This window comes from Rhinolophus hipposideros, assembly GCF_964194185.1.
Source record: "Rhinolophus hipposideros genome assembly, chromosome: 2".
NCBI classification, from domain to species: domain Eukaryota; kingdom Metazoa; phylum Chordata; class Mammalia; order Chiroptera; family Rhinolophidae; genus Rhinolophus; species Rhinolophus hipposideros.
The window spans coordinates 50,452,477-50,475,560 of NC_138048.1; the positions used below are offsets into that span (position 1 = coordinate 50,452,477).

A 23,084-nucleotide genomic window follows, 5' to 3' on the forward strand; every position below is an offset into this window, starting at 1 on the left:
CGCAAAGCCATTTTCATAAACATTACATATATACATATTTAGAGCATTATTTGTACTTAAACAATAGCAGTGAAAATCTCTGAAGAAATGATGTACTCTGGTCTGTTAAACCTAGAGTTTGTATGGCCCAGGGCCTTTGAGAAGCAATGGAAGCTGGCATGCTCTCGTGCATAGGGGTGCCAGGGAGATGGGACTCTTTAGAAAAGGGGCTCAAATAAGCTAATTCTAACACTGAATCCAGCACCGTCTTCAAATGTAAAGGCGGTAACATGCAGGTTAAAAATAAAGTCTGTAATGACAAGTCACAGTGGTCAGACAATATTAAGTTATGTCTGCATTAATTCTGCTGCTATTAACTGATTGGTTGACGGCTAATGTCCCCACTGTGGGCATTAATGGCTCATAAGAGTGTGTTTTTTATTCCATTCATCACCTCGCCTTGAGACGGCAAGAGTAAACACAAGTGGAATGAGTGAGGATGCTTTCAGCTGCAAAAGCACAAACAACTATAGGCTTACCTCGTTTTACTTTGCTTCACTTTATTGCACTTCACAGATGTTGCGTTTTTTACAGCTGATGGCAAGACCCTCCACCAGCAAACAGATTGAGACTTGCTTTATTGCGGTGGTACAGGCAATATCTGAGTTGAGTCTTGTGCTCAGACTGGCCTAACAGTGAAGTCCAAAGGCTATTGATATGGTCTGATCATATGCTCCAGCTCCATTTTTCCAGGGTTCTCCAGTTTGCCATGTACCATGGTTGCTATTGCAAGTGAAACTTACTGCTTTGTACGTCACCAAAAGCCCTGAACACAAGGAAGGACACCTTCTACCAAAGATGCTTTATTTGTTACCTTTCACAGTTAACAGTCAAGAACAAATAACAGTAACAATAAATAAAAATAACTTGCAAGGGGGCCAGACATCAGACGTAAACAAGGATACCGTTAACATTACAGCAAGCCTGTGCTGGATGTGACTCCCCCATTCCTGGGTGTGCATGTACTGGTGGCCATAGCCAAGCCTCTGTCACAGGAGAAGTTTGAGGCCTCGGTGAAGTACTTCTGGAATCTGCATCACCAGGCTGGACGTCTGGATCCAGAGCACGAGCTCCCTCTCCCACCATCAGCCAGACAGAATGTCTGCAATTTCAAAGTGCCTTCAAGCTCTTGCTCTGGGTTTTTTTTTCTTCGCACCTTTTCCTAGGCTCTGAGTCTTGTGTAGGGCATGAGTTTGAGGATGTGCCCATTTGCTCATCGAGGAGGGGAATCTGTGTACCTTCTCCCTTACTCATCTTCCAGTCCAGCTTCCCTCTGCCTCTTTTCCTCCTGGTCATGTGTTTCCTCCCACCCACTGGCATTTCAAAAACTCGGGAATGCACACCATGGTGGACGTTTTTGTCCAGGCATTCTAATTAACATCAAAAAGATCCTGTATTCCAGTCACTCCTCCTGAAAAAGCTGACAGACATGTCCTTTTTCTCTCTTTTTGGTGTGAGGCCCAGTCACAAGCTCCTGGCAGTTCAAGGGCAATCAAATCCCTACAGTTGAGGGACAGGAGAACCTGAAAAGATGGGATCTCTTCCCATCCCTTGGGACCTCCACAGCTGATGTGTAAGGGTCTCCTGGGATGAGGTCACTGATCGGTAGGCTATCAACTCAACAGCGACCTTCTCCCAGGCATGAGCAATCTTGGGGAGCTTTCCTCTAGATTAGAAATGGTGACTGTTGCCCCACCAGAAAAAAACAAAAACAAAACCAAAAATTCCTAACCATTGAGAAAATCAACTGTCTTACAGGTGCGAATAAGTGCATTTAATTTCACAGGTACTCAGTTAGCAAACAAGCTGTATTCATTGAAAACTTTCACAGGCTTCCATTCAGAGAGGCTAGAGATCCATGGAAGAAAATTGCCAAAAGTCAGATCTTCACTGCTGCTCACTTCTCCATCAGTAACTTAAACATGCAAAATAAGAGCTTGTATATTGGGTTAAGGGCCATGGATGATTCCAAATTTTTACTATTCTAGACAAAAAGAGAGGAAGAGAGGGAAAAGAAAAACTTAGAAAAGTATTCCAACAGAAATAGATGAGAAAAATTTAGATGCATAAATTATTAACATTATTTTAATTGACATAATTTGAATACTATTATTCAAATTAGAACCTGTGTTAGATCCTTTACAGATGTTAGTTTATTTGATCTTTGTCCTATGAGGCAGAATGCATTTTGTTCATTTCATAGATAAGAAAACAAGCCCGGAGAAATCAAACAAGTTGTTCGAGATCACACAGCTAGTAACAGGAAGGGCAAAACTTTGAACCCATGTCTGTCTGACTAAATCCCGCACTTACTATACCACTAAAGGGTTTTCTTCAAGTAAGGGCTCTAATGATAAGGACGAAAGGAGGTTTTTAATGAGTTTGTTGGTTAAGGTTCACCTTCAATGAAGAAGCCAAGAGGCGCTCCCACAGGATGTCCATTTTTGGCTATTGCCGGCCAGACTCTGTCTGACTCAACACGATGCATAGTGTATAAGTCGTACCTTGGTACACACATTGAACATTAGACTTTCATGACTAAAGGAAAGTTTATTTTGAAAACTATAGGATTTTAGAATAAAAGTAAGTCAGGTTTTCCCAGAATGTGCGAAGTGCATTAAGATCCTTAAAGGGCAGTGTGCTCCCCTGAGCAGCCTGCAGGGGTGAAATGCAGCCACAGAGAGCGCAGAGCCTATGCCTGCCTGCCCTCCTCAGCCCCTCTACCACCCTCCTGTGTCCTCCTCCTCCTTTATCCTCTGTATGTTTCTACTCTTCCGGGTATCCCTCACTGTAACCCCTCCTTCTTTTCCTGTCTCTCCCTTTCTTTCTTTTTTATTACTATTTTTAAAATTATTTCTCTCCTTGCCTTCTTTTTCCTGTCTCTTCTCTGGCCCCCTGGCTTCTCCTCCTTCACTGTCTCTTCTTCCGTCCACAACAAGTCCCCTTGTTCTTCTTCCCTGAGAGAGTCACCTCTTACAGGCTTTTTCTCTTTTAGCATTTCTTTTGGCTCACACTGAGCAAATTGCCAGCTACGATTGTCCAATACAAATCTAAGGAATACAAGCTAGTCTCTGACAGTCCTTCCATGGGAAATAAGCTATTACCAGCCTAACTTGACTTATCTTCCATCTTTTGAAATGGATGGGGTTGCCTTGAAGCCTGGGCAGGGTGGGGTGCAGGGGAGGAGAGGAGATTTGCCTTTACACGGCTGGCTGGAGCGGATCCACAGAACCGTGTTTACACGCATGTCCTCTTCAGGCCTGACCTGTGTCCTCGGTCCTTCGACAGCCTGGGAATTATAACCCAACCCCACGCAATCACTGGAGTCTTACCCATAGAAGCTTGTATTTTCAAAGAACCTTAAGGGATTCTAAGGTAAGCCTTTTTTTTTTTTCCTTTTTATAGCTGAGGATATAGATGGCGAAGGAACTAAGTGATATGGCCAAAGTCACATAGATGGTCAGTGTGAGGGACCTAGTGGTGGCTATTTACAATAGCAGAGAGCTTCTTAGGACCTTTCTCTTGATTTAAAAAAAAAAAAAAAAAAAAAAAGCCTGCAGGGGCAGCCAGGGCTTGGAGAAAATACCATAGCCAGGTCCCTACTCTGCCCTGGGGCATTTCACTCAGAAAAGCCACACAGAAGCCCAGTGACTCACCTAATAATCAGGACGGGGCATGCCTCTGTTTTCGGAGGCCGCGTAGGGATTCTGCCACTGACCGTCTCTGGAGAAGGTTGTCCTGACTTTAGGGAAGACGCTCACGTCTGCTCCTGGATTGCTAAAGCCTGTCGTGTGCTGCTGCAGTCTCAGATTTTGAAAGTCGTTCTCAATCAAGTTCTGTTCTTCAGTATCCTTCGGTTTCTTTGATCTGTAATCAGTAACAGGAATTAGGATCTGACAATGGCAGAGAGTCCTTAAAGCAAATGTTAATATTCCTTTTTTTAAATGTACTTATTAAATTTATTTTTTTATTAGTTTCATGTGCATAAAACAAAGTAATACTTAGACGTTTATCATTTATATCCCTCACACTGAGTCAACCTTCCTCTCCCCATCCATTATCCCTCTGATATCGCACACAGCCATTACATTTCCACTACTATTTTCAAATTTACATGTGAGTGACCATAACAATATCACACAGAGCTCTCATACATCCATTGTCCAGATTCCCCAACTGTTAACATTTTTGAACCATGTAAGAAGAATAAGGCAGACCTGATGTCCCATTACCAGTAATACGTCATTACTTCGTTCAGTGTAGAGTTTCTAAGTTTAAGGACAGTATTCTCGCAAGTTCCATGTAACTGTCAAAACCAGAACGCTAACACTGATCCAACATTACCATCTAATTCCAGTGGTCCCACCCACATTTTGCTATTGATGTTAGTATTCTCAAGTGTGCTGTTGACTGATTTATGGAAGTAACAATAGAAGTCAAAGAGAAAAGATGATTTGTGACCTAATTTTACATTTGAGCAAAGTCAATGTCTATAGAAGCACCTCTGAATGAGACAAGTTCAATGTATAAAGGTCTTAAAAGGAGAAATAGGAGTTTCCCAGGTTCGGCTCTCGCCTCTCAAGGATAAGCATTGAAAGCAAGTGGAAATTCTTGCAGGTGAGGAAGGCATCTGCCCCCAATTAACTCTGATCATGACCTTCTTCTTCCTTGTGTCCCACAGGGCAGGCCATGGACCTGCCCCTGAAGTGCCCTAGACTGGAGTAGGGAGTGGGACCAGCTAGATCCATGATGCTTTCAGGGCACTCCCAGGGTGATAGTCACTGGGCCTCCGTCACACTGGGAACGTTGTAAAGGAAGGCTCCCTTACTCTGAGAGCCTCCTGGCCAGCCCAGCCTACAACAGAATTCCTGCCGGTTTTTGTTTTTTTTTTTCTTTTTTCTTTTTAGGAGGGCGCAGCTCACAGTGGCCCACGTGGGGATAGAACTGGCAAACTTGGTGTTATTAGCACCACGCTCTAACCAACTGAGCTAAGCGGCCACCCCCAGAATTCCTGCCTTTTGACAACATTCCTGTCTGAGGTGACAGAAGAGAAGTTTCCTTTCCTTTGAAATGGACAAGAAATAATTCTTGTGTTGTTCCCAAGAACCAAGAGCTAAGAGCAAACACGGGCCTGCAGCAGGAGGAGCTGAGAGTGTGGCTGTCCCAGGGTCACAGGTTCTATAGCATCCCCTGAGGAAGGTGGAGAGCCAGGACAGTGAGCTAATCCTAAGAAAGGAAGAGACAGCCTTGCTCCACCATCAGAATGTTCTGGTCCTCTCCTGGAAAAAGGGAAAGCCATTCCCAGTTCCCAACTTGGTGTCCTTATAATTGTCTCTGGGGAAGTTAATATCAAAATGGAATTCTTTTTTAAAAGGAAGAAACACAATATTTCAGGAACCTAAAGTCTCTTTAACCTTTCACAATATAGTGTAAAAATACCTATTTTGCCAAAATATAAGATATGAGTTACATGTTATTTTTAAAAAGTAGCTTGTTTTTATCAAAGTGGATCCCCACTTGACACATTTAGAATAGGATAACAGCATTCTCCCTCCGTTAACAGAGGAAACTTTAATGTATCTAAATATTTGTTGTACAAATACTTAATGTTCTTAAGAAGAGCACTTCAGGACCCTAGCTGAGAAATGGCCGTGCAGAGCCAGTTCTACTTGAAATTAGGGGGCTCCAGTTGAGGTTGATTTTTTTGACCATTTGCAACATGGTCCTGGGCAGAGGTCTGACTTAATGAAAATGATATTTGACAACATCAGTGGGTTAAACACTGTTAAAAAGGAATTTTTGATAAGAAAATGGTTGCTGTGTCACATTATAGTGTTAAACAATAATAAACCTCAACAAATATTTTTTAAAACACGTAGAATACAAAATTAGGTATATAATATCACTTTAAAAGACAGAGAAAAGCCTTGAAGGATATATGCCAAAATGTTGCCTCAGGCTGGTGTTTTATTCTGCTCCTTTACACATTTCTCTATTTTCCTGACTTTCTTCAATGATCGTGTATAGCATATAAGAAAATTAAGGTAAGAAAAACAAGTCAGTAGTTTTAGAGAGGCCTCGCCTTACTTTCTTTCTCCTGCCCTGGGAAAATTTACGTGTGTTTAAAAACTAGCGTGTCATGCCGGTGGCACTGTGCCCCAAACAGAGACACTTCCTTTCCATACCTCATTGAGATCAACGCAATCAACATGCCAAGAAGTAGGATGCCAGCAATGCTGCCCACGATAGTGAGGATCAGCTGAAATGCTGAAAGGGAAAAGAGAAGAGTAGGAACAGTTTCCCACAAGCAGGCCCCTACTGTCTACTGCACAGGTACGTGTGTTCCCAGGGGTTGCTGTCTGTGAGAACAAACAAGCTCTCTTCTCTGACCCCTCCAGGGTCAGGTTGGGTGGGTGACTCACTTCTTTTAACCCTATCTCCTTGCCATCTTCAATCCCCACCTGTGTCTTCAGAACTCAGTCCGAAGAGGCAGCCTTGCCAGACAAGACCATAAATGCAAAGGAGGGCATGGTGACAGGGCCATCCTGGAACTTAGAGGGGATGGGATCTCACCCGAGGTCCCCACCCCTTCCTGACCTCTGCTGCTTTTGCCTGCCTACCACACCCGACCTGATGATAAGCTGGGGGAACTAGGTTAGAGTTCAATTGTCACTAACAGAGGAGCCAGGTATCTGGCCTCACCTGATAGAACTGGTGAGGGAAGAGTCTGCAGGTTCACTATTACCCGTTCTCCTCCTCTGTTAGTGTTGTCCCAGCCTGGTAGGTGTGGGGCATGGGAGGACACAAAGCAAGTGAACTTGCAACTACACATCTTAAACTACTAAATAGCTTTGAAACAAAACAAGGTTCGAGTATTTAAGTGTCGGGTTTCTGGTTCTGCTCTTCCACGACCACAGACATTTTTGGAATATACTGGTCTTTTATGCTTTCTAGTCGGAGAAAATGCACATTTAAGCTAATATAGGAAATGAAGAGACTGTTAGGCTGCCCTTGGCTGACACAGGACACATGCCAATGTGCCAGCCCACTCTCAGGCTGAGCTCTGTGATTTCCTGGTGCCTGTGACCTAAGAGCAGGCATGGGAAGGCGCGATTGCAGGCAGATTTTCTCCCTCTTTATGAAGAGAGCCAGAGACTTTGGGGGATTGGACAGAATTTTTGAATATGATTAATGTTTGTTTCTCAGATGCTTAACAACAAAGCAAAACTTGGATACTCACAGTCTTTACAGTCGACTCCATTGTAGCCAAATGCACACCTAAAATATAATACATAATAGGAAACCATGGTAAAGAGCCTCTGTGGGAGCATGTCAGAGTTTCTACCCAACCCCATGTCTTTCCTTCATTTTCTCCTTCCTTCTTCTCTTTCTTTTTTCTCCCTTATGCTCCCATGGAGCTTTGGAAGGCTGAGGTCTCATTTGCTACTGAGTGAATACTCTATCCCCCAAGCTCCAGGAATATTCAGCAATTCAGGTGAGGCTGAACCCCACAGGCACGGCATAAAGTGGGATCCCCTCAGGCTACTAGGCCACGTGGCTCTGCCACTTATTTGCTGCACTGTCAGCTGGGGCAAATAATATTCTCTGGGCTTCAGTTTTCCTCACCTGAAAATTGGGAACTAGTACATTCCCGACAGTGTTGTTATGTGAGAGGTATTACCTAGTGTGGTTCCTAGCATATAAAGAATGTTCAAAAACTTCTGACGATGATGGTGATGACGCTGGATGGAGAATGCTTACTAACTGATGCCAGTGTACCAACTTCCTGATCCTAAACCCATACATATGTGGTAAGCCCTATCCTTTTTATCCTTTATCCCATATATAAGCTACAGCTATGGCAAGACAGAAAAGGAATGATTTCTCTTACGCTTGACAGTTCCCATGAGCATCTTCCTGGTAGCCCGGCAGGCACACGCAATCAGCCTTCTCTCTGTACTTCACTAAGCATTGCTTATTGTGTTTTTCATTGCAAGTATCAGGACACTTAGCTGCAAAACAGAGTGATTTCTAGGTAATTTTCAGAAACAACCTCTTCAACCCCAAAATGATACGAGCATGTATCACAGAATACAATTTTTTTCACATTTGTTTTTCTAGGTAAAATGAGGTGCTCATTGGCTGTACACATGACATGCCCCCCTGTGAAGCTGCACACGGGCTGACTCACCAGCTCACAGCCAAGGCCATACTTCAGGTCCATATGTCTAAAGTCAAAATTCACAGCCCTCAGACTCTGAATTGCACATGGACACTTGAGCAGTAAAGTTTATATTTTGCAAATGTGATAGGAGAGAGAATAGGAGTTGTGAAGGACATTTAGAAGCAGGTGGAACACTTACCAAGACAAAAAGCGATCTGTGGGTTAGGTCTTTCCAGCCCTTCTTTGCATTTACATTGTAAACCATTGCTACAGCTATCTTCATCCTTTAAACAACCATAAAATTCACACCGATCTTCCTCTGAGGGGCACAAATAATTCAAAAGTGTATTCAGCAAGACAATATGGATAAAGCAACTTGTGAAAGCACCCCACTCCATTAGTGTTATAATTGCCTTAGTTTTGGGATTTAACAAATGAAAATCTGGGATTCTGAAATCCAACTCTCCAATCTTCTCTTCCATGATGATTTTCTTACATAAGTCAACTCAAATTAATTCAACGCAATGCAGTGCAATTATGTTCAAGTCCAATGTCTCTTTTGCTCCTAGTTCTGTGCTGGGTTCCATAAGGGACATAGGAGCTCCAAAACTTTTGGGTCCCGTCTTTGCAGAGTTATATATCTGAACCCATACAGAGTTGCTTCAAGCAACTCATAATCCAGACTTTAAGTTCAATGGGAATTCAGGGGCTCAAGTAGCTAAAAGGTAACATGGAGGAGATGGGACTTTGGCTGTCTTAAAAGACAGGGAAGATTTGAACAGTCAAAGGAGAGACAAAATCTTTCTAAGTGGAGTAAACAAGGCATGAAAAGCAGCACAGAATTCTTGTCAGGAAGGAGTGGTGTTGTATTTGGGTGGGGGAAAGGCAGTGTTGTGAAGTGGAATAGAAAATTCTTGGCTCTCGTATTTATTGGCTGTGGGCTCTCTCTGTTTGATCATTTGATTTTTGGTGGGCCCACATCCCTTCCATCTATAAAATGGGGCTAATAATTCTTGTTTCACATGATTTTTGTGAGAGTTGAGTGAGCTAATGTAAATACAAGTGGAGCCTCAACAAATGATCGTTCTTTTGTTCACACACCAGTATAGAAAGCTTTGAATTCCAGTCTAAGCACATTGACTTTTATCCTATAAACCTGAGAATCCATTGGTAGATTTTGAGCAGAAGCATGCCATGCAAAAGCAATCTTTTAAGAATGTTAGTCTAGAATGGATAAAGAAGATGTGGTACATGTATACAATGAATTATGACTTAGCCATAAAAAGCACGAAATCTTGCAATTTGTGATATTATGGATGTACCTAGAGGGTATTATACTAAATGAAATAAATCAGGCAGAGAAAGACAAATACCATATAATTTGATGTATGTGTGGAATATAAAAACACACACAAAATAAACGAGCAATCAAAACAGAAACAAACTCATAGATACAGTGAACAAATTGATAGTTACCAGATGGGAGGGGAATTGGGAGACTGGGTAAAAAAGGTGAAAGGGATTAAGAAGTACAAATCGCCAGTTATAAAAAGAGTCATGGGGATGTAAAGTACAGCATAGGGAATATAGTCACTAGTATTGTAATAACTATGTATGGGGTCAGATGGGTACTAGACTTATCGGGGTGATCACTTCATAAGTTATATAAATGTCTAGCCACTATGTTGTACAACTGAAACTATTATAATATGTCAACTGTAATTGAAAAATAAATTTTAAAAAGAATGGTAGTCTAATTAGGTCGGAAGGCATTAGGAACAAAAAGATGAATCTAAGAATAGAGATTCTTAGATGAATCTAAGGAGAGAGATTAGGAGAAGGTAGAACAGTTACGTGGTTACTCTCTCCTAAACCTCCCAGACTTGTGACAAACTTTCCTTCATCACCTGCCATTTAAAAACGCTTCCAGTTAAAAGTCTAGAGAAAGAGATTCTACAACTTTTGACACAGAAGAAAGAATCTGTCTTTGCAGCAAAAGCAGGAAAGCAGGAAAAGATGTTTTCCTCTAAAAGTTCTGAGCCTCTCACTTCATTTGCTGGGCAGTTCATGCTCGCTGCTGGAACCATGTGGTAATTTATTAATGTATCTAAGAACGCATGCCTGGTCTCAGAGTAGAGAGATGATGAGAGGAGTTGTCAGATATTGAGAGGAGCAATTCTCAGAGCTGAGACCAAATGGTTTCAAGTATGCTGGGCTTATAACCAAGGCAATTACTAAGGAGAGCCTAAATGAGAGAATTGCATAGGGGACCCCAACTTTGTCTTGAAGAATGCACTAGTTATTGTCAGCTGGCAACCACTCTGAGTGGACAGTCTCCATGCTGACATGGACCCTCAACTTCCTCACACATGCTAGAAGTTGCATCTAGCCAAAAGTAGTGTATGATAAGGTTTGTCTTACCTTGCTGACAATTTCATCTTCCAGAGAATACAGGTTCTGCTTGTAGGAATTGCTACTCTGCACCAAATTCTGACCCAAGGAGAAACTGACTAGCAGGTAGAAGTGATGGGTCCCTTGGAAGACAAGGGCTAAGTGATAGCCAGAGAGAGTAATATGACTTTGACAGAGTAAATATTGAAGTGTTCAGAAAGGAAAAGGTATCATTATGTGGCATGAGATTCTGGAAGATGGAAATAGTTCAAGAATATCAGAAGCTCTGAAAATGTAATTCTAACTGTGTAGCTGCTAAAAAAGCGATTTAAAAAAAGGTGGGGGAGAGGGTTCACGTAATTTGAGTAACTGGCATGGTTTGCAGAGAAAGTTGTCAAATGAAAGACATACACAAGATATGGAAAGAAAGCCCCATAACCAATGACAGAATATTGAAAATGTAACAAAGTCTAGAGCACCAAATGAGCTCAGGTTTGCTACAAACAAAACCCAAAATAACAACAACAAAAATCCAACAACAAAGAGCAAAAAGTTAAAATGGAAAAGTGGGCAAATGAATGAAGGGTGTGTGTGTGTGTGTGTGTGTGTGTGTGTGTGTGTGTGTGTGTGTGTGTGTGTTCATGCTATAGGGGCTCATGGAAAGGCCAGGCCTGGTTGGTGTAATGTTGATGGATAACATGAGAAAGACAGAATGGCTCCACACTATTTTTCTCCAATCTCTTCTGCCAGTAAGTAATACTTACATCGAAAAGAGTTGAATGGACATGGCTGAAGTGACTGCAGCCCAAGGAGAGGCAAGAGTACAGGGGAGTCCCAATCTTTTCTGATAGAATTTAAGAGTTTTATCATACAGCATTTACATTCCAGGTCCTGAGAGAATAGTAAGAATCTTTGTGAATTCTTGAAGAAAGAGAAAAGGTGCTGAAAAACTATAAATGAATGGGATTTGTTTATATTTTCAGAAAGAGATATAAGTTTTGCACAATAGGCCAAGGAGGTTACAATCATTAAAAAGCAAAAATTTAAGAGATTAAGAAGGAGTCTTAGAAAAATCAAAAAAGAAAGAAAGAAAAGTAAAAAAAAGAATGAGGGAGGCAGGAAGGGGATTAGGAGAATAGTGGGTGGAGTCCCGAGGAAAAGGGGACTTCAGAAAAAGAAGACTAGTGTCAGATGCTACAAAAAAATCAGGTCAATTGTGCCGTAACAGAGGCATTTGGATTTGGCAACTAGGACTGAGAACAAGTTGCTCCAAGCTTCCACCAGAACTGGCCCTAACAGGTATCTCTGAGATAAGGAACTTTTGATGACTGCTGTAATGGGTTGATTACAGTAATAGTGTCCATTTATTCATGCCTTCCTGTATCCATACCCTTCGGTAGTGCCTGCCACACTGTGCTTGGTCATGTGAATTGCTTTGGCCATCAGGACAGTTATAAATGTGACATTAGCGAAGACTTGAGAAATACCTGTGCTTTGAAACTTATCCTCTTGCTGCTCTTGAAACCCTTTAGGACTAGCCTGCTGGAAAATGAGAGACCATATGGAACAGAGACAAACCAACCAGCTCAGCCAACTTAGATGAGTCAGTCCCCAGCTTACCTACCCAGCAGGTAACAGCAATTGCTTAAGTGAGCCCAGCAGAGATCAGCCAAGCCTGGCCGAGAGCAGAACTGCCCACCTGAGCCCAGCCCAAATTCTGACCCATGGAATGATGGCATTGCAATAAATAGTCGTTGTTTTAGACCACTACGTTTTGGGGTGGTTTGTAGCACAGCAAAAGTGAATTGTTACAGCTGTGCCATGGGCTTGTGTGTTGGCCTAAAGGGGAAGCAGGATACATAAAACTTCCTCTTATCATTTGGGCTATAGCTTGGTATAAAGCCGCCTTGTTTCACCTCGCTTCACCTTTCCTTGTCCAGAGACTATTTGTCCAAGACTACCTTTCAAAAAGAGAAACAAAGGGGTCAGTTTGACGACTTGGGAAACGGTTGAAAAAGGATAGAAGCTGAGTGAGAGAAGAAAGGGAGGAAGAATGAACAGGTTAAAAGGAAACCTGGAGACATCAGTAGATTCAGTTATCCAATTCTTCTTTCCCCCTTCTCACATACAATGGAAAAGTTTAGAAAAAGGTAGCTAGGTCTTTAGGTAAACTTTGAATAAAATTATTTACTACTTACGGGTATATCCTGTAACGCCATCAGAGCTGCCTTGACTAATTGCTTTTTTAATTGCATTAGACACAGACATCTCATTTTCTTTAGTAGTTTCTGGGAAAAGGTTTACTATTGTTACATCAACACTCTGGCCATCGGCACGCATTTCAGATCTTGCTGAAGGAGATATCCTGAAAATGAAATGAATCCATCACTTGATGAATTGAACCGAAGCATCAACAAATTGGTCTTTAAACCTCCCAGACTCCCAGGTCTCCCAGTTCTAGCTCTGACCCACAGTCCTATATCCACAATTGGGGCCCCAATATGGAGGCCTGGGGTTTCAATCAGATGGCCATTTATAGGCCTGGAGATCTCTATTCAATGTGTGTTCAGAGGAAATCTATGGCTAAAACAATGTCCCATTGGAGGATACTCAGAAAAATTGTGAACAATCATTTTTAGGATCTAGGAGCCTGGGACTGACGAGAAGTAGAACAAGTAATATCCAAAATAATAAGTTGCCATTTTCTGTAGAAAATCAAGAGTAAGCCTCTTGTTGAGCTGTGAAACCTCAGACTTGAACTTTGAGAGAGACAGAGAGGCAGTGTTCCTCCGTATGCACAGAGTAAACAGCAATCAACCATACAGAGTTTGGGTCATTTCCAGAAAAGGCCAGGAAGTCAGCAGGAGAAGTGGGTATGTGACTGGGCCTGGGTCCACAGGACCCAGAGGAGAACTGAAACAGGGGGAGATGGGGCGGTGGGAAATATGAGCGTATAATACCAAGTCACATCACCAAATAGTGAGTGTCTGTATGAGCGAGACCTTGTAAGAGTCTCTGTCTCTCTAATTAGCACTGCAGTTTGGAGCCCTAAGAACAGTTGGGCCAAGGTCTAATTCTTTCGGTGCTCAAAAGGAATCAAGTGATACAATCACTGAGAGAGAAATAAAAGGACTTTAAAAAATTCCCTTCTTATTTGATGTGTGGCTGTGTGTTTTTAAGACTCAGGGTATATTTTTCCTGTCACGTTTTTTTTCCCCTCTACTCCATTTTGATGTTTGAATACATACAGAAGCTTGAAAACATAGCCAACCTACTTAGGAAATGTTTACAGCCATGTTGGTTTTTCAGAACAATCAAGATAATCCAAAATTTTTACCAAATTCTGTTTTCAGGAACAATCACCTCAAAAGAGAGTCCAAGAAAACAAAATGGCTTCAGCATTCTTATTTTTAAATTATCTCCCATGATTCATTTATGATAGGATTTAGAGGTGGCAAGGAAAGTAGAGGGCAATGAAAAAGGGGTTCTTGATACAAGTTATTCTTTGTCAGTTACAAAATGACCAGAACTACGGTGTAATTTTGCAGGGGGGGTAGGAAAGAAATGCCAACGATAATTAATTCACTCGAAGAATCTATTAGCTTACACTCCAATTTAGAAGGCAAGACACTATACTCATGAATTAGGGGAGCCACTGCGTACCTAAGTGACACAAAAAGGTAAAGTATAAATGACTAGAGCACTAAACTTGGAGTAAAGAGACCTGAGATAAAGACCCAAGATTGCCACCATCTTTTGTGGCCCAAGATCAGTCATAGCTTGTCTGAGCCTGAGTTTCCACCTCTGTCCAAAGAGAGGTTTGAGAGTTAGAGAAATTTTGAGTATCCTTTTAATTTCAACATTTGTGCAGTTGATAAATATCGTGGGGATTCCAAGGAGAAAGCATTGGACTGGAGCCTAAGAAATGTCTTCTAGGTGAGACTAAGGTCCATTAGCCCTGCCACAGCCCCCAGGGGGGATCTAGTTTCTTGCCAGTATACTGAGCTCACAGGTAAAAGGTTGTCTCCAAACATCCCTGGCTCCCTTTAAGTAACTCTATAAGAATGAAAGGAGTGCCACGGTTTTAGAGATGACCTTGTGGGACCAGCTCTCCATCACACTTGCAGGGTCCCACATTCTGGAAGGGAAACAGATAGGAACAAACACATAGTGTTGAAATCATCTATGTGCCAGGCCCTTTGTTCAGGGAATCTTTCAAATGTTCTCTTATTAATTCCTCCCAAGGTTCCAGGAAAGTTGACCAGATTATCCCAGGTATACAGAAGAGGTAACCACAGTTTGGAGATGTTAAAACTCTTGCCCATTCATGCCGTGAGGAAGGGCCAAGGACAGGATTGAAGTACAGTTTTGGCTGAAGCCATCACACCTCACTGTTGCTGTTTTATGCAGTCCTGTCCAATGCATGAACTCCCTGCTACCCCGTCACTCAAACTGAATGTCCTGAAACAATGTCTAGCCCTCCAGCAGATGTCTACTGTGAACCTCCAGTTTCAGAGCCTCTGCCTTGGGTCCAGCCTTTCTGCCTGCTGCCTGCCCCTTACCTTGTGGGAACCGTGCCTTCCTTTAGTCTGCCTCCTGGTCTTCTGGCTGCCAATCACACTTGCCTTTCGTTAGCCGCCAACCTCAAAACTTACCACCTTCAGGAGACCTCTGAATTTATATGTCTAAATATTTATTGTATCTTATTCCACAAAGAATTTGACTAACCTTATAAAGATAGATGCAATAACAAAACCCACAAAATATGAATACACTAGGACTGCTTTTTCGGCACAACTTCATTCATCTTAGAGCATTCTTTCCTCAGGCTGCAGCACTTGTGTGTTAACAAGCTTCAGAGACGGCCGAAATGGAATCACTACCTTCTTGAGAATCTTTTGCCTCTTGGGTCCCTCTTTGGTCATTGCATATGGATATACTCAATAAATGCTTGTTCTTACTGCAGAAAGAACTCGCTACTGGCCCTTCAGTAGCCAAGTATGAGATTTGGGTCTTCTTATCTCCCTCACTGCCCCTCTATGAGGGAAGAGATGGCCATGAGCCACTTATTCTCCTCCTGGCCCCCTAAAATGTACATTCCAGGGACTGACCAGGTGTGTTTTGTAGCCAAGGAATTGAACCAAACAAACTGACCCAGGTAACGCACTGATCCGGTGTGCAAATTACTGAACAGCCAATCACAGACAGCATCTTGCTGTCCCCAGATTACACTCTGTCCATTCAGGCCAAGAGATGTGTGACAGACTGACCACCTCTGCTTGACCTGTGACTTCCCACTGGACAGCCTTTGTGCTGCATGGGAAACTCAAGAAAAGACAAGAAATTAGGGAAATGTACACCTGCCTCCAAGCAAACTTAGTACATAGCAAACTTACCCTACATCCTGAATTACAGTCTGTCCAAGACCAGAATTGATGAATACACCTTCAAACTGTGGAGGAGGAGAACAGATTTATTAACAACTACAAAGAGGGGGGAAATGTGATACTGTATCTAGGTTTTAACACAAATACATTTCTAAACTCCTATGTATAAATATATGTAGTTCATCACAGCAAATTATTTATTCTTAACATGCTCTCTAACACCTTTTAGTAATTTTTGCTGTAAAATAGTAACATTTTGATATAAGTCAGCATTATCCAAGAAAAAGATGGAAACCTCAAACACTTAGCCAAATTAATAATCATACTCTTAAAAATTAAGGTAACTAACTTATTAAGTTTGTCTTATTTTATTTTATTTTATTGGGGAATATTGGGGGACAGTGTGTTTCTCCAGGGCCCATCAGCCGCAAGTTGTTGTTCTTCAATCTAGTTGTGGAGGGCTCAGCTCAGCTCCAAGTCCAGTCACCATTTTCAATCTTTAGTTGCAGGGGGCGCCCACCATCCCATGCAGGTATTGAACTGGCAACCCTGTTGTTGAGAGCTCAAGCTCTAACAAACTGAGCCATCCGGCTGTCCCTCCAGAAGCTCAGTGGCAGCTCGTTGTTTTCAATCTAGTTGTGGAGGGCGCAGCTCACTGGCCCGTGTGGGAATCAAATCGGCAACCCTGTTGTTCAGAGCTTGTGCTCTAACCAACCTGAGCCTTCAGGCTGCCCCTTAAGTTTGTCTTTTCAAAGTCACGGTAAAATTCCACATATTTGTTAGACTTATCTATATGCATGCATCAATTTCCCCAAGGAACACTTCTTTCATTGCCTACCTTGCCCAAGGAATTATGCCAGGGTACTAAGAGATTTAAAAATTGGGCAGACCCAATCTACCATGGCAGTTCAAAGAAAGTTTCTTCCGTAATTTGCATAATTTTCCTTTGAACCTTACTTTTCTCATTGGAAAGCTTGAGATAGCAGTAATTTCTACCATGGAGGGCTATAATGTGTATAAAATGAGATGGAATATATGACACACAGCTTTGTGTGCTGGAGGGGCTCCAGAGCAGATGGATCTTATTAGGCTTGAGTTGTGTTCTAAGAGCAGAGACAACTCTAGATAACTCATAGAGAAGTAGCCAGAGATAAAGCTAGAACCTCTGGCAGGGGTGAGGTGGAGGTAGGCTGAAGGGCCCAGTTAGAACGTAAGTTCTTTGATGCCAAGAATGGGGTTTGTGTTTTTCTTTCTTAGGATACAACTTCCTACACCCCCACCCCACAGCCCTCAGCATAGGGCAACCCCCAGGAAAAGTTCAATAAACACTGGTTGACTGATGATGGAATGAATTTTAAATGTGAAAGACATGACCTTGGACATGTCTTCCCCTCTTTGGGCCCTACTCTCCATATTTATTGCATGAGTGTTGAACTGGGTTGGTGCAACATTTTTATAATCCATGATTTTTTTCTTATGTTTGTCCCCATGGTGACCCCACATTTTAAAAGACTGTAGCTACCAATGTGACTTAAAAAAGATGTTAACTAATCTCTCTTTTATTCTAGTCGAATTCAAATAAATTTGATGCTCTAGTTAGTCTGAGCAGCCTTATATTCAGAATATGTCCATATTCCTTTTAATTCTTTTAAATATTAGGAATAGCTGGTGTATCTGTAAACCGTCAGGTTCCTGGGAATCAACTTAGGAATGAATTCCCTGGACAATGTCCAAGATCCTTCAGTTCCCCTACTGACCACTGTCCATTTAATTTTCTTAATCCCAAAGAAGAGATTGTGAAATTAGCATCTGGCATAGAAGAAAGTTTTTCCTTTTTTCTTTTTTTTTTCTCTTCCAGGTCACCCTTGAGGATGTTGGAATATACATCTCTAAGTCTGAACAGGTATAAGTAAGGTTGACAAGAAGCCCGGTACTATCTAAACAGGCCTGCCTGGTCTCCACTGCACAACAGGGCCAGGTAGTGAGGAGAGGGAGAAGCGGCTCTGTGGTCAGGCAGATCTGGGTTCAAATTCCAACCTCCTACATCATCAGCTGAAGTGACCTTCAGTCAGTTCCTTCACTGATCTTCAACTGCCTCATCCACAAAATAGTATTATCTCCCTCATGGGGCTATTTTGAGAATTAGAAATAGTACCCATAAAATGCCAGACACAGCATACAACAGGGGGACTCCAAATCCCTCTGCGGACTACCATTTGGATCTAGCTATGTAGAAAATGGACCCTGGGAGAGTTCTCAAGGCTTGAGCTAGCACTACCCTGGCTACAAAGTCTGCTAAGAGGACCTTGAAGAAAGTAAATTGTCTCTATTTTCCTACCTCTAGGAGTTGCAAGGGAGTTCTAGCATATCCCTTTTGGACAAAAGCCTCTTCAAAATTATAAGAATGCTCTATCCCCTGCCTGGTCCCCCTGGGACCATCAAAACCTGACTGAGCTCAAGTCTCTAAACGGGTCTCTGAAGACCAGGGCACAGGCCTGTGGCTGGAGGGGGCTTTTGGACACTCAGACCCGAAGCAAGTTTGGGAAAGGCAGTGGCCACCGTGGCCAGTGCTCTGTAAAGCCATGCGACACAACCAAGGGACTCCCTGGAAATAGGAACATATTGATGTTGCCTTCTTCAATGTACTGACTATCTATCATCGAAGCTGGCAAATAGGAATGCAGATCCAGGATAAGAGAAGTCCTGGCCAGGTGGGACGGCAAAGGGGCCAGGGCAAGCCCTGGGAAACAGCAGCCACGCTGTGTATCCTAGCAGTGCCAGGCACCGGCCGTTCCATCATCAGTACTCTTTCTGTCTGTACAATCTGGAAAGTCATTTGGATAACTGTTTTTCACACTTTACCAATTCTAATAACAAAACTCGTTTGTAATGATACAATTCTGAATGAAAGGATATTACCATAGAATAAGACTGTAGGTTTTAAAGTCTTACTAAACTTTGAGAAACACTGGCTAGAGGCCCTCTGCAGGCCCCTTCCAGGTCTAACAGCTGTGGTTCTAGAATGGAGAGCTCATTTTGACCCTCCCACTCACTCACAATAACTCAAAATGAAATGAAGCTGTTGTTCATTTTGACATTTTTGACAGGGGGGAAAAAAGTAACATATCAATTCAGATGGAGTTTCTCTTCCAGACCTTAAAAAAAAAAGTCATACTAGCACAGAAATGTATGCAAGTTGGAATGTCTAAAGAAAAAAACAAACTTCTTTAAATTTTTTTTCTCTTCAATGCTGTGGAAATAATTTATTTTAGAACATCATTATATTTACCTGTCCATTTAAAAATATTATGATAGCTTAGTAATGATGAGTATGGCGTGGCTGGAGAAAGCTTCTAACGAACCTCTGCTGAGCCAGGCATTACTTAGAAGTGCAGGGTCCTGGGGAAGCCCACGGGTCCCAGAAGGGGGCCTGGGTCACAGGGCAGTAGTAGCACCCAGGGGGCTCAGGACAGCCACTGTCGGCCAACCAGTAAGGGTGTATTTCATTATTTGAACAATTGGAACAATGGTACCAGTGTGGACCACCTGAATTTCCAGCCCTACGCTCTGCAACTCGGTGCTGGAATAAAGAATTCTTATACAGGAAGGAAGGTTAGATGATACTTACAAATTTAATAATTTTTATATGTAATCGTTGATAGGCTGCAGACATTTTATTTTCCAAGTTAGATGTGTCTGATATGCTTACTGTAATTTTTCCAGGGAATATCATTCCTGAAATTCAAGCAGAACCTTTCTGTAATGTTTCAATATAAAGAGGGTCATTTTCATTTTGTTTAAAACATACATTTAAAAAATTCTAAACAATATACGATGCTACTACAGGGAGCGTAGAAATATGAAAAATGTTACCCCAAATCCTACCCATCCTAACACACCTTTTTCATTTTGGTATAAGGGATCCCCCACTTTTCAAAAGTTTGCTTTATGAAAGACCTACGTTACTATCTGTCTTTGCTAACCAAAAGAAACCTGAAGAGAATTTTTGCTTTCATGAAAAAAGGTGAAAATTGAAAAGAGCAGTCAGCATTTTTTTTGCAGCGAGCTGTTATAGAGGCAGCATGTACCCTGGGCAGTGAGAGTGGTCACACCAGCTCCTTTCCCGGGAACCATACGCAGTGTCTCGGCATCCAGCCGCCAGAGCTTTGAATTCTGTCTGTGAGCGTCCGCGCGGTATCTAGATTTAGTTTGTGAATCCATGAGCACGATGTGTCCTAAGGTAATTGCTTCTGCATGTTATGCCATTTCAGCTTACAAAACGTTTCATAGGACCGTTGTACTTTCAGTTAGTGGGGGAAACCTGTATTTCTCCCAGCTCCTTTTTTCCTATGCAAAGTTTATGTTTATAATTCCAAGTTTATATCATGAATCTTCTTTACTTATTATTACATAATAAGTGTTTTCCCAAACCATTACCTATTGTGGTTTGGGATAGTCTTCATAACTATCATGTTTTAAAGCTGCATAATAATAGACTATCCCAGACTATCCCAAACCACAATAGGTAATGGTTATATTTACATATATATATATATGTATATTCCCCTCAAAAGGGGGAAAAAGGTTGCAATGAACATCTTCATGCCTAAGCCTAAGCCTTTCTATATTTGGGGTCATTTACTTAGAGTGGATCCCCAGAAATGAGATTATTAGTGCTTTAGATCTATCAAGGAACACTGGCTGGGCTTTTGAAATATCTTTGGCTTTTGAAATGTCTCTAGTCCCGGGGACAATACTATAGATTTGTTTTCTTTCTTTTTTTTTTAATTTATTGGGGTGACAATTGTTAGTAAAATTACATAGATTTCAGGTGTACAATTCTGTATTACATCATCTATAAACCCCATTGTGTGTTCACCACCCAGAGTCAGTTCTCCTTCCATCACCATATATTTGATCCCCCTGACCCTCATCTCCCACCCCCCAACATTTGTTTTCTATACAATTGATCTGCTCTGGCAAGGGGGGATATTTCTTATTCATGAAACAGATAATAGTTTATAACACAGGAAATAGCCTTGGACCTTCATAGCACCTAGCTGATCTAACCAAAAAAGTATTATGTCAAGTTTATGGTGATTTGCTCCAAAAGTTCATTTCTGGAGCTGAGAGGCTCTTAAGTTTCTAAAAATGGGGTTTTCTGTTATGGAGCAAGCAAATTCTATGACAGAGAACTGAACCACGGTCAGAAGGCTGGAGTTCCAGGCTTGTCTAACAGTGTGGTCTTAGGCATATCCTGTTATTCCACGTCAGTGTCCTCATGGAATGGCACACTTTGTGTTTGTGCAGTCTTTAAACTTTTCCAGGGCCTCCGACAACTATCATTCTCATTTTGTCCTCGTAGCATTAGTCCCTTGAACAGATAAAGTAAAGGGATACATCTACTGCCAGACCTTCAGGACTAACTCACAAATCTGACTTGGCCAATTTCCTCTCACATTTAGTCCCACTGAGACAAAGGCAGGAGCCATTTTTCTATTTTGCTGGCCTTTGTTGCCTCCAAATTTTCCTCTACCTCTAGTATTCTGGAAGCTCTTTTCGCCATTATTTTAAGTTTTCAATTCCACTTTAGGTGTTAGATGCAGGTCTGCGTGGTTCATCCTTTGTAACTCACCTTTGTTGCATTTGGAAGACTTATAGTAATATCCATCTACACACAGGCAAAAATGATCCGTATTCAGATTAACACACGAAGAACCATCTCTGCAGGCATCTTTGTGGCAAGGACCTGAGGTGGAGAAGAAAGAGATGAAAACAGAGCAACAAATAACACCCAGAAACATACTTTTACATTTTCTCGCCTCCCTCCTGAGGTACTTTCTAGTCCTTCGTTGTGTTACTCCAGGGCACACGCTTAGAAGAGCTAGAAACAAGTACATATTTTCTTATGTATCTAAGGAGTTTGCTGCTGAAATTCTGGAAGCAAGTGCTTGTCAACAATAAAAGTTAGAGGTTGGGGGGCAAGAGTCTGCTCAGAGCAGTCTTCTAATTGCAAGGAGTCAGGAATCTTTGGATCGCAAGGGACCCCCGGAACCTTGATGTCTTATCCTCTAACACTAGATAGTCCTCCCCAAAACTGTTGTAGTGAAAGCATCACATTTTTAGGATGGTATAAATAACTGTCTTATAGAAAGGAACAGGCAAGACTCTCCAAAAAGAAACTAGAGGTTATATTCTAGTTAGCATACGTGGTGTACAGATCCATAAAGAAAGGAAAGGGATGTTAAAGGGAGACTGTAGATTAATTCAGTAAAAATTCTAAGAGGAATTGATGAACAGACACTCTACTCTGGCTTTCTGAGTGGGCAACTTGAATAAATGGTGAGAATAATATTGCAATTGTTCCCATACCACTGGCCAGGACTCCCAGACCAGGTAGGGTGAAGCATCTTTCCTAACTCCAGAGATCTGATGGGATCCAGGGAAGAAAGTTAGGTCAGTGGCCAAATGGTGATCTTGGCTGGCCATTTTCTTCATCTCTGTCAAATGAAATGATTCTGAGCTTTGATTTCTGAGTAAACTAAATGTCTGACAACCTTCAGCGCTGTCTGAATGCTTATGAAATTCTAGGTAGAAATAGATTTTTAAAAACAATCTACATATAAGGTACAATGTGTATAACATGCTCTCTTTTGTGATAAAAAAGCGGAATACACACAAACACATAAATATGTATGTTTATATTTGTATAGATTATCTCTGGAGGGAGATACAAGAAACTGGCCATAAAATTGGTTTCTGAGGAAGGAAACCGGCAGTCTGGGTCTTAGAGATTTAGGATGAGAGCGAGATTTAGTTTTTACTGCATATATTTTGCCCTGTTTAAGCTTCTTTTTCCATAACTATGGACCTAATTTACTTTTATTAAAAAATATAAAATAAGGCCACCCCGGTGGCTCAGGAGGTTGGAGCCCCGTGCTCCTAATGACGAAGGCTGCCGGTTCGATTCCCACATGGGCCAGTGGGCTCTCAACCACAAGGTTGCCAGTTCAACTCCCGCAAGGAATGGTGGGCTGCGCTTCTTGCAACTAACAACAGCAACTAGATCTGGAGCTGAGCTGTGCCCTGCACAACTACGATTG

General features: G+C 41.9%; 1 protein-coding gene across 1 annotated transcript in view; it reads right to left on the bottom strand.

The window, feature by feature from the left end:
* Positions 1-830: 830 nt before the first annotated feature.
* Positions 831-23,084, bottom strand: part of MUC13 (mucin 13, cell surface associated) — a gene marked incomplete at its 5' end in the record, with an annotated part of 29,764 nt that continues 7,510 nt past the window's right edge. Inside the window, 10 exons of the mRNA XM_081078997.1 lie at positions 831-2,023; positions 3,696-3,906; positions 6,225-6,306; positions 7,280-7,317; positions 7,931-8,051; positions 8,403-8,522; positions 12,793-12,959; positions 15,991-16,046; positions 19,610-19,716; positions 21,617-21,730. Of these exons, the coding sequence (XP_080935123.1) occupies positions 3,696-3,906; positions 6,225-6,306; positions 7,280-7,317; positions 7,931-8,051; positions 8,403-8,522; positions 12,793-12,959; positions 15,991-16,046; positions 19,610-19,716; positions 21,617-21,730 (1,016 nt within the window). The 3' untranslated portion in view covers positions 831-2,023. The remainder of the gene's footprint in view (positions 2,024-3,695; positions 3,907-6,224; positions 6,307-7,279; positions 7,318-7,930; positions 8,052-8,402; positions 8,523-12,792; positions 12,960-15,990; positions 16,047-19,609; positions 19,717-21,616; positions 21,731-23,084) is intronic.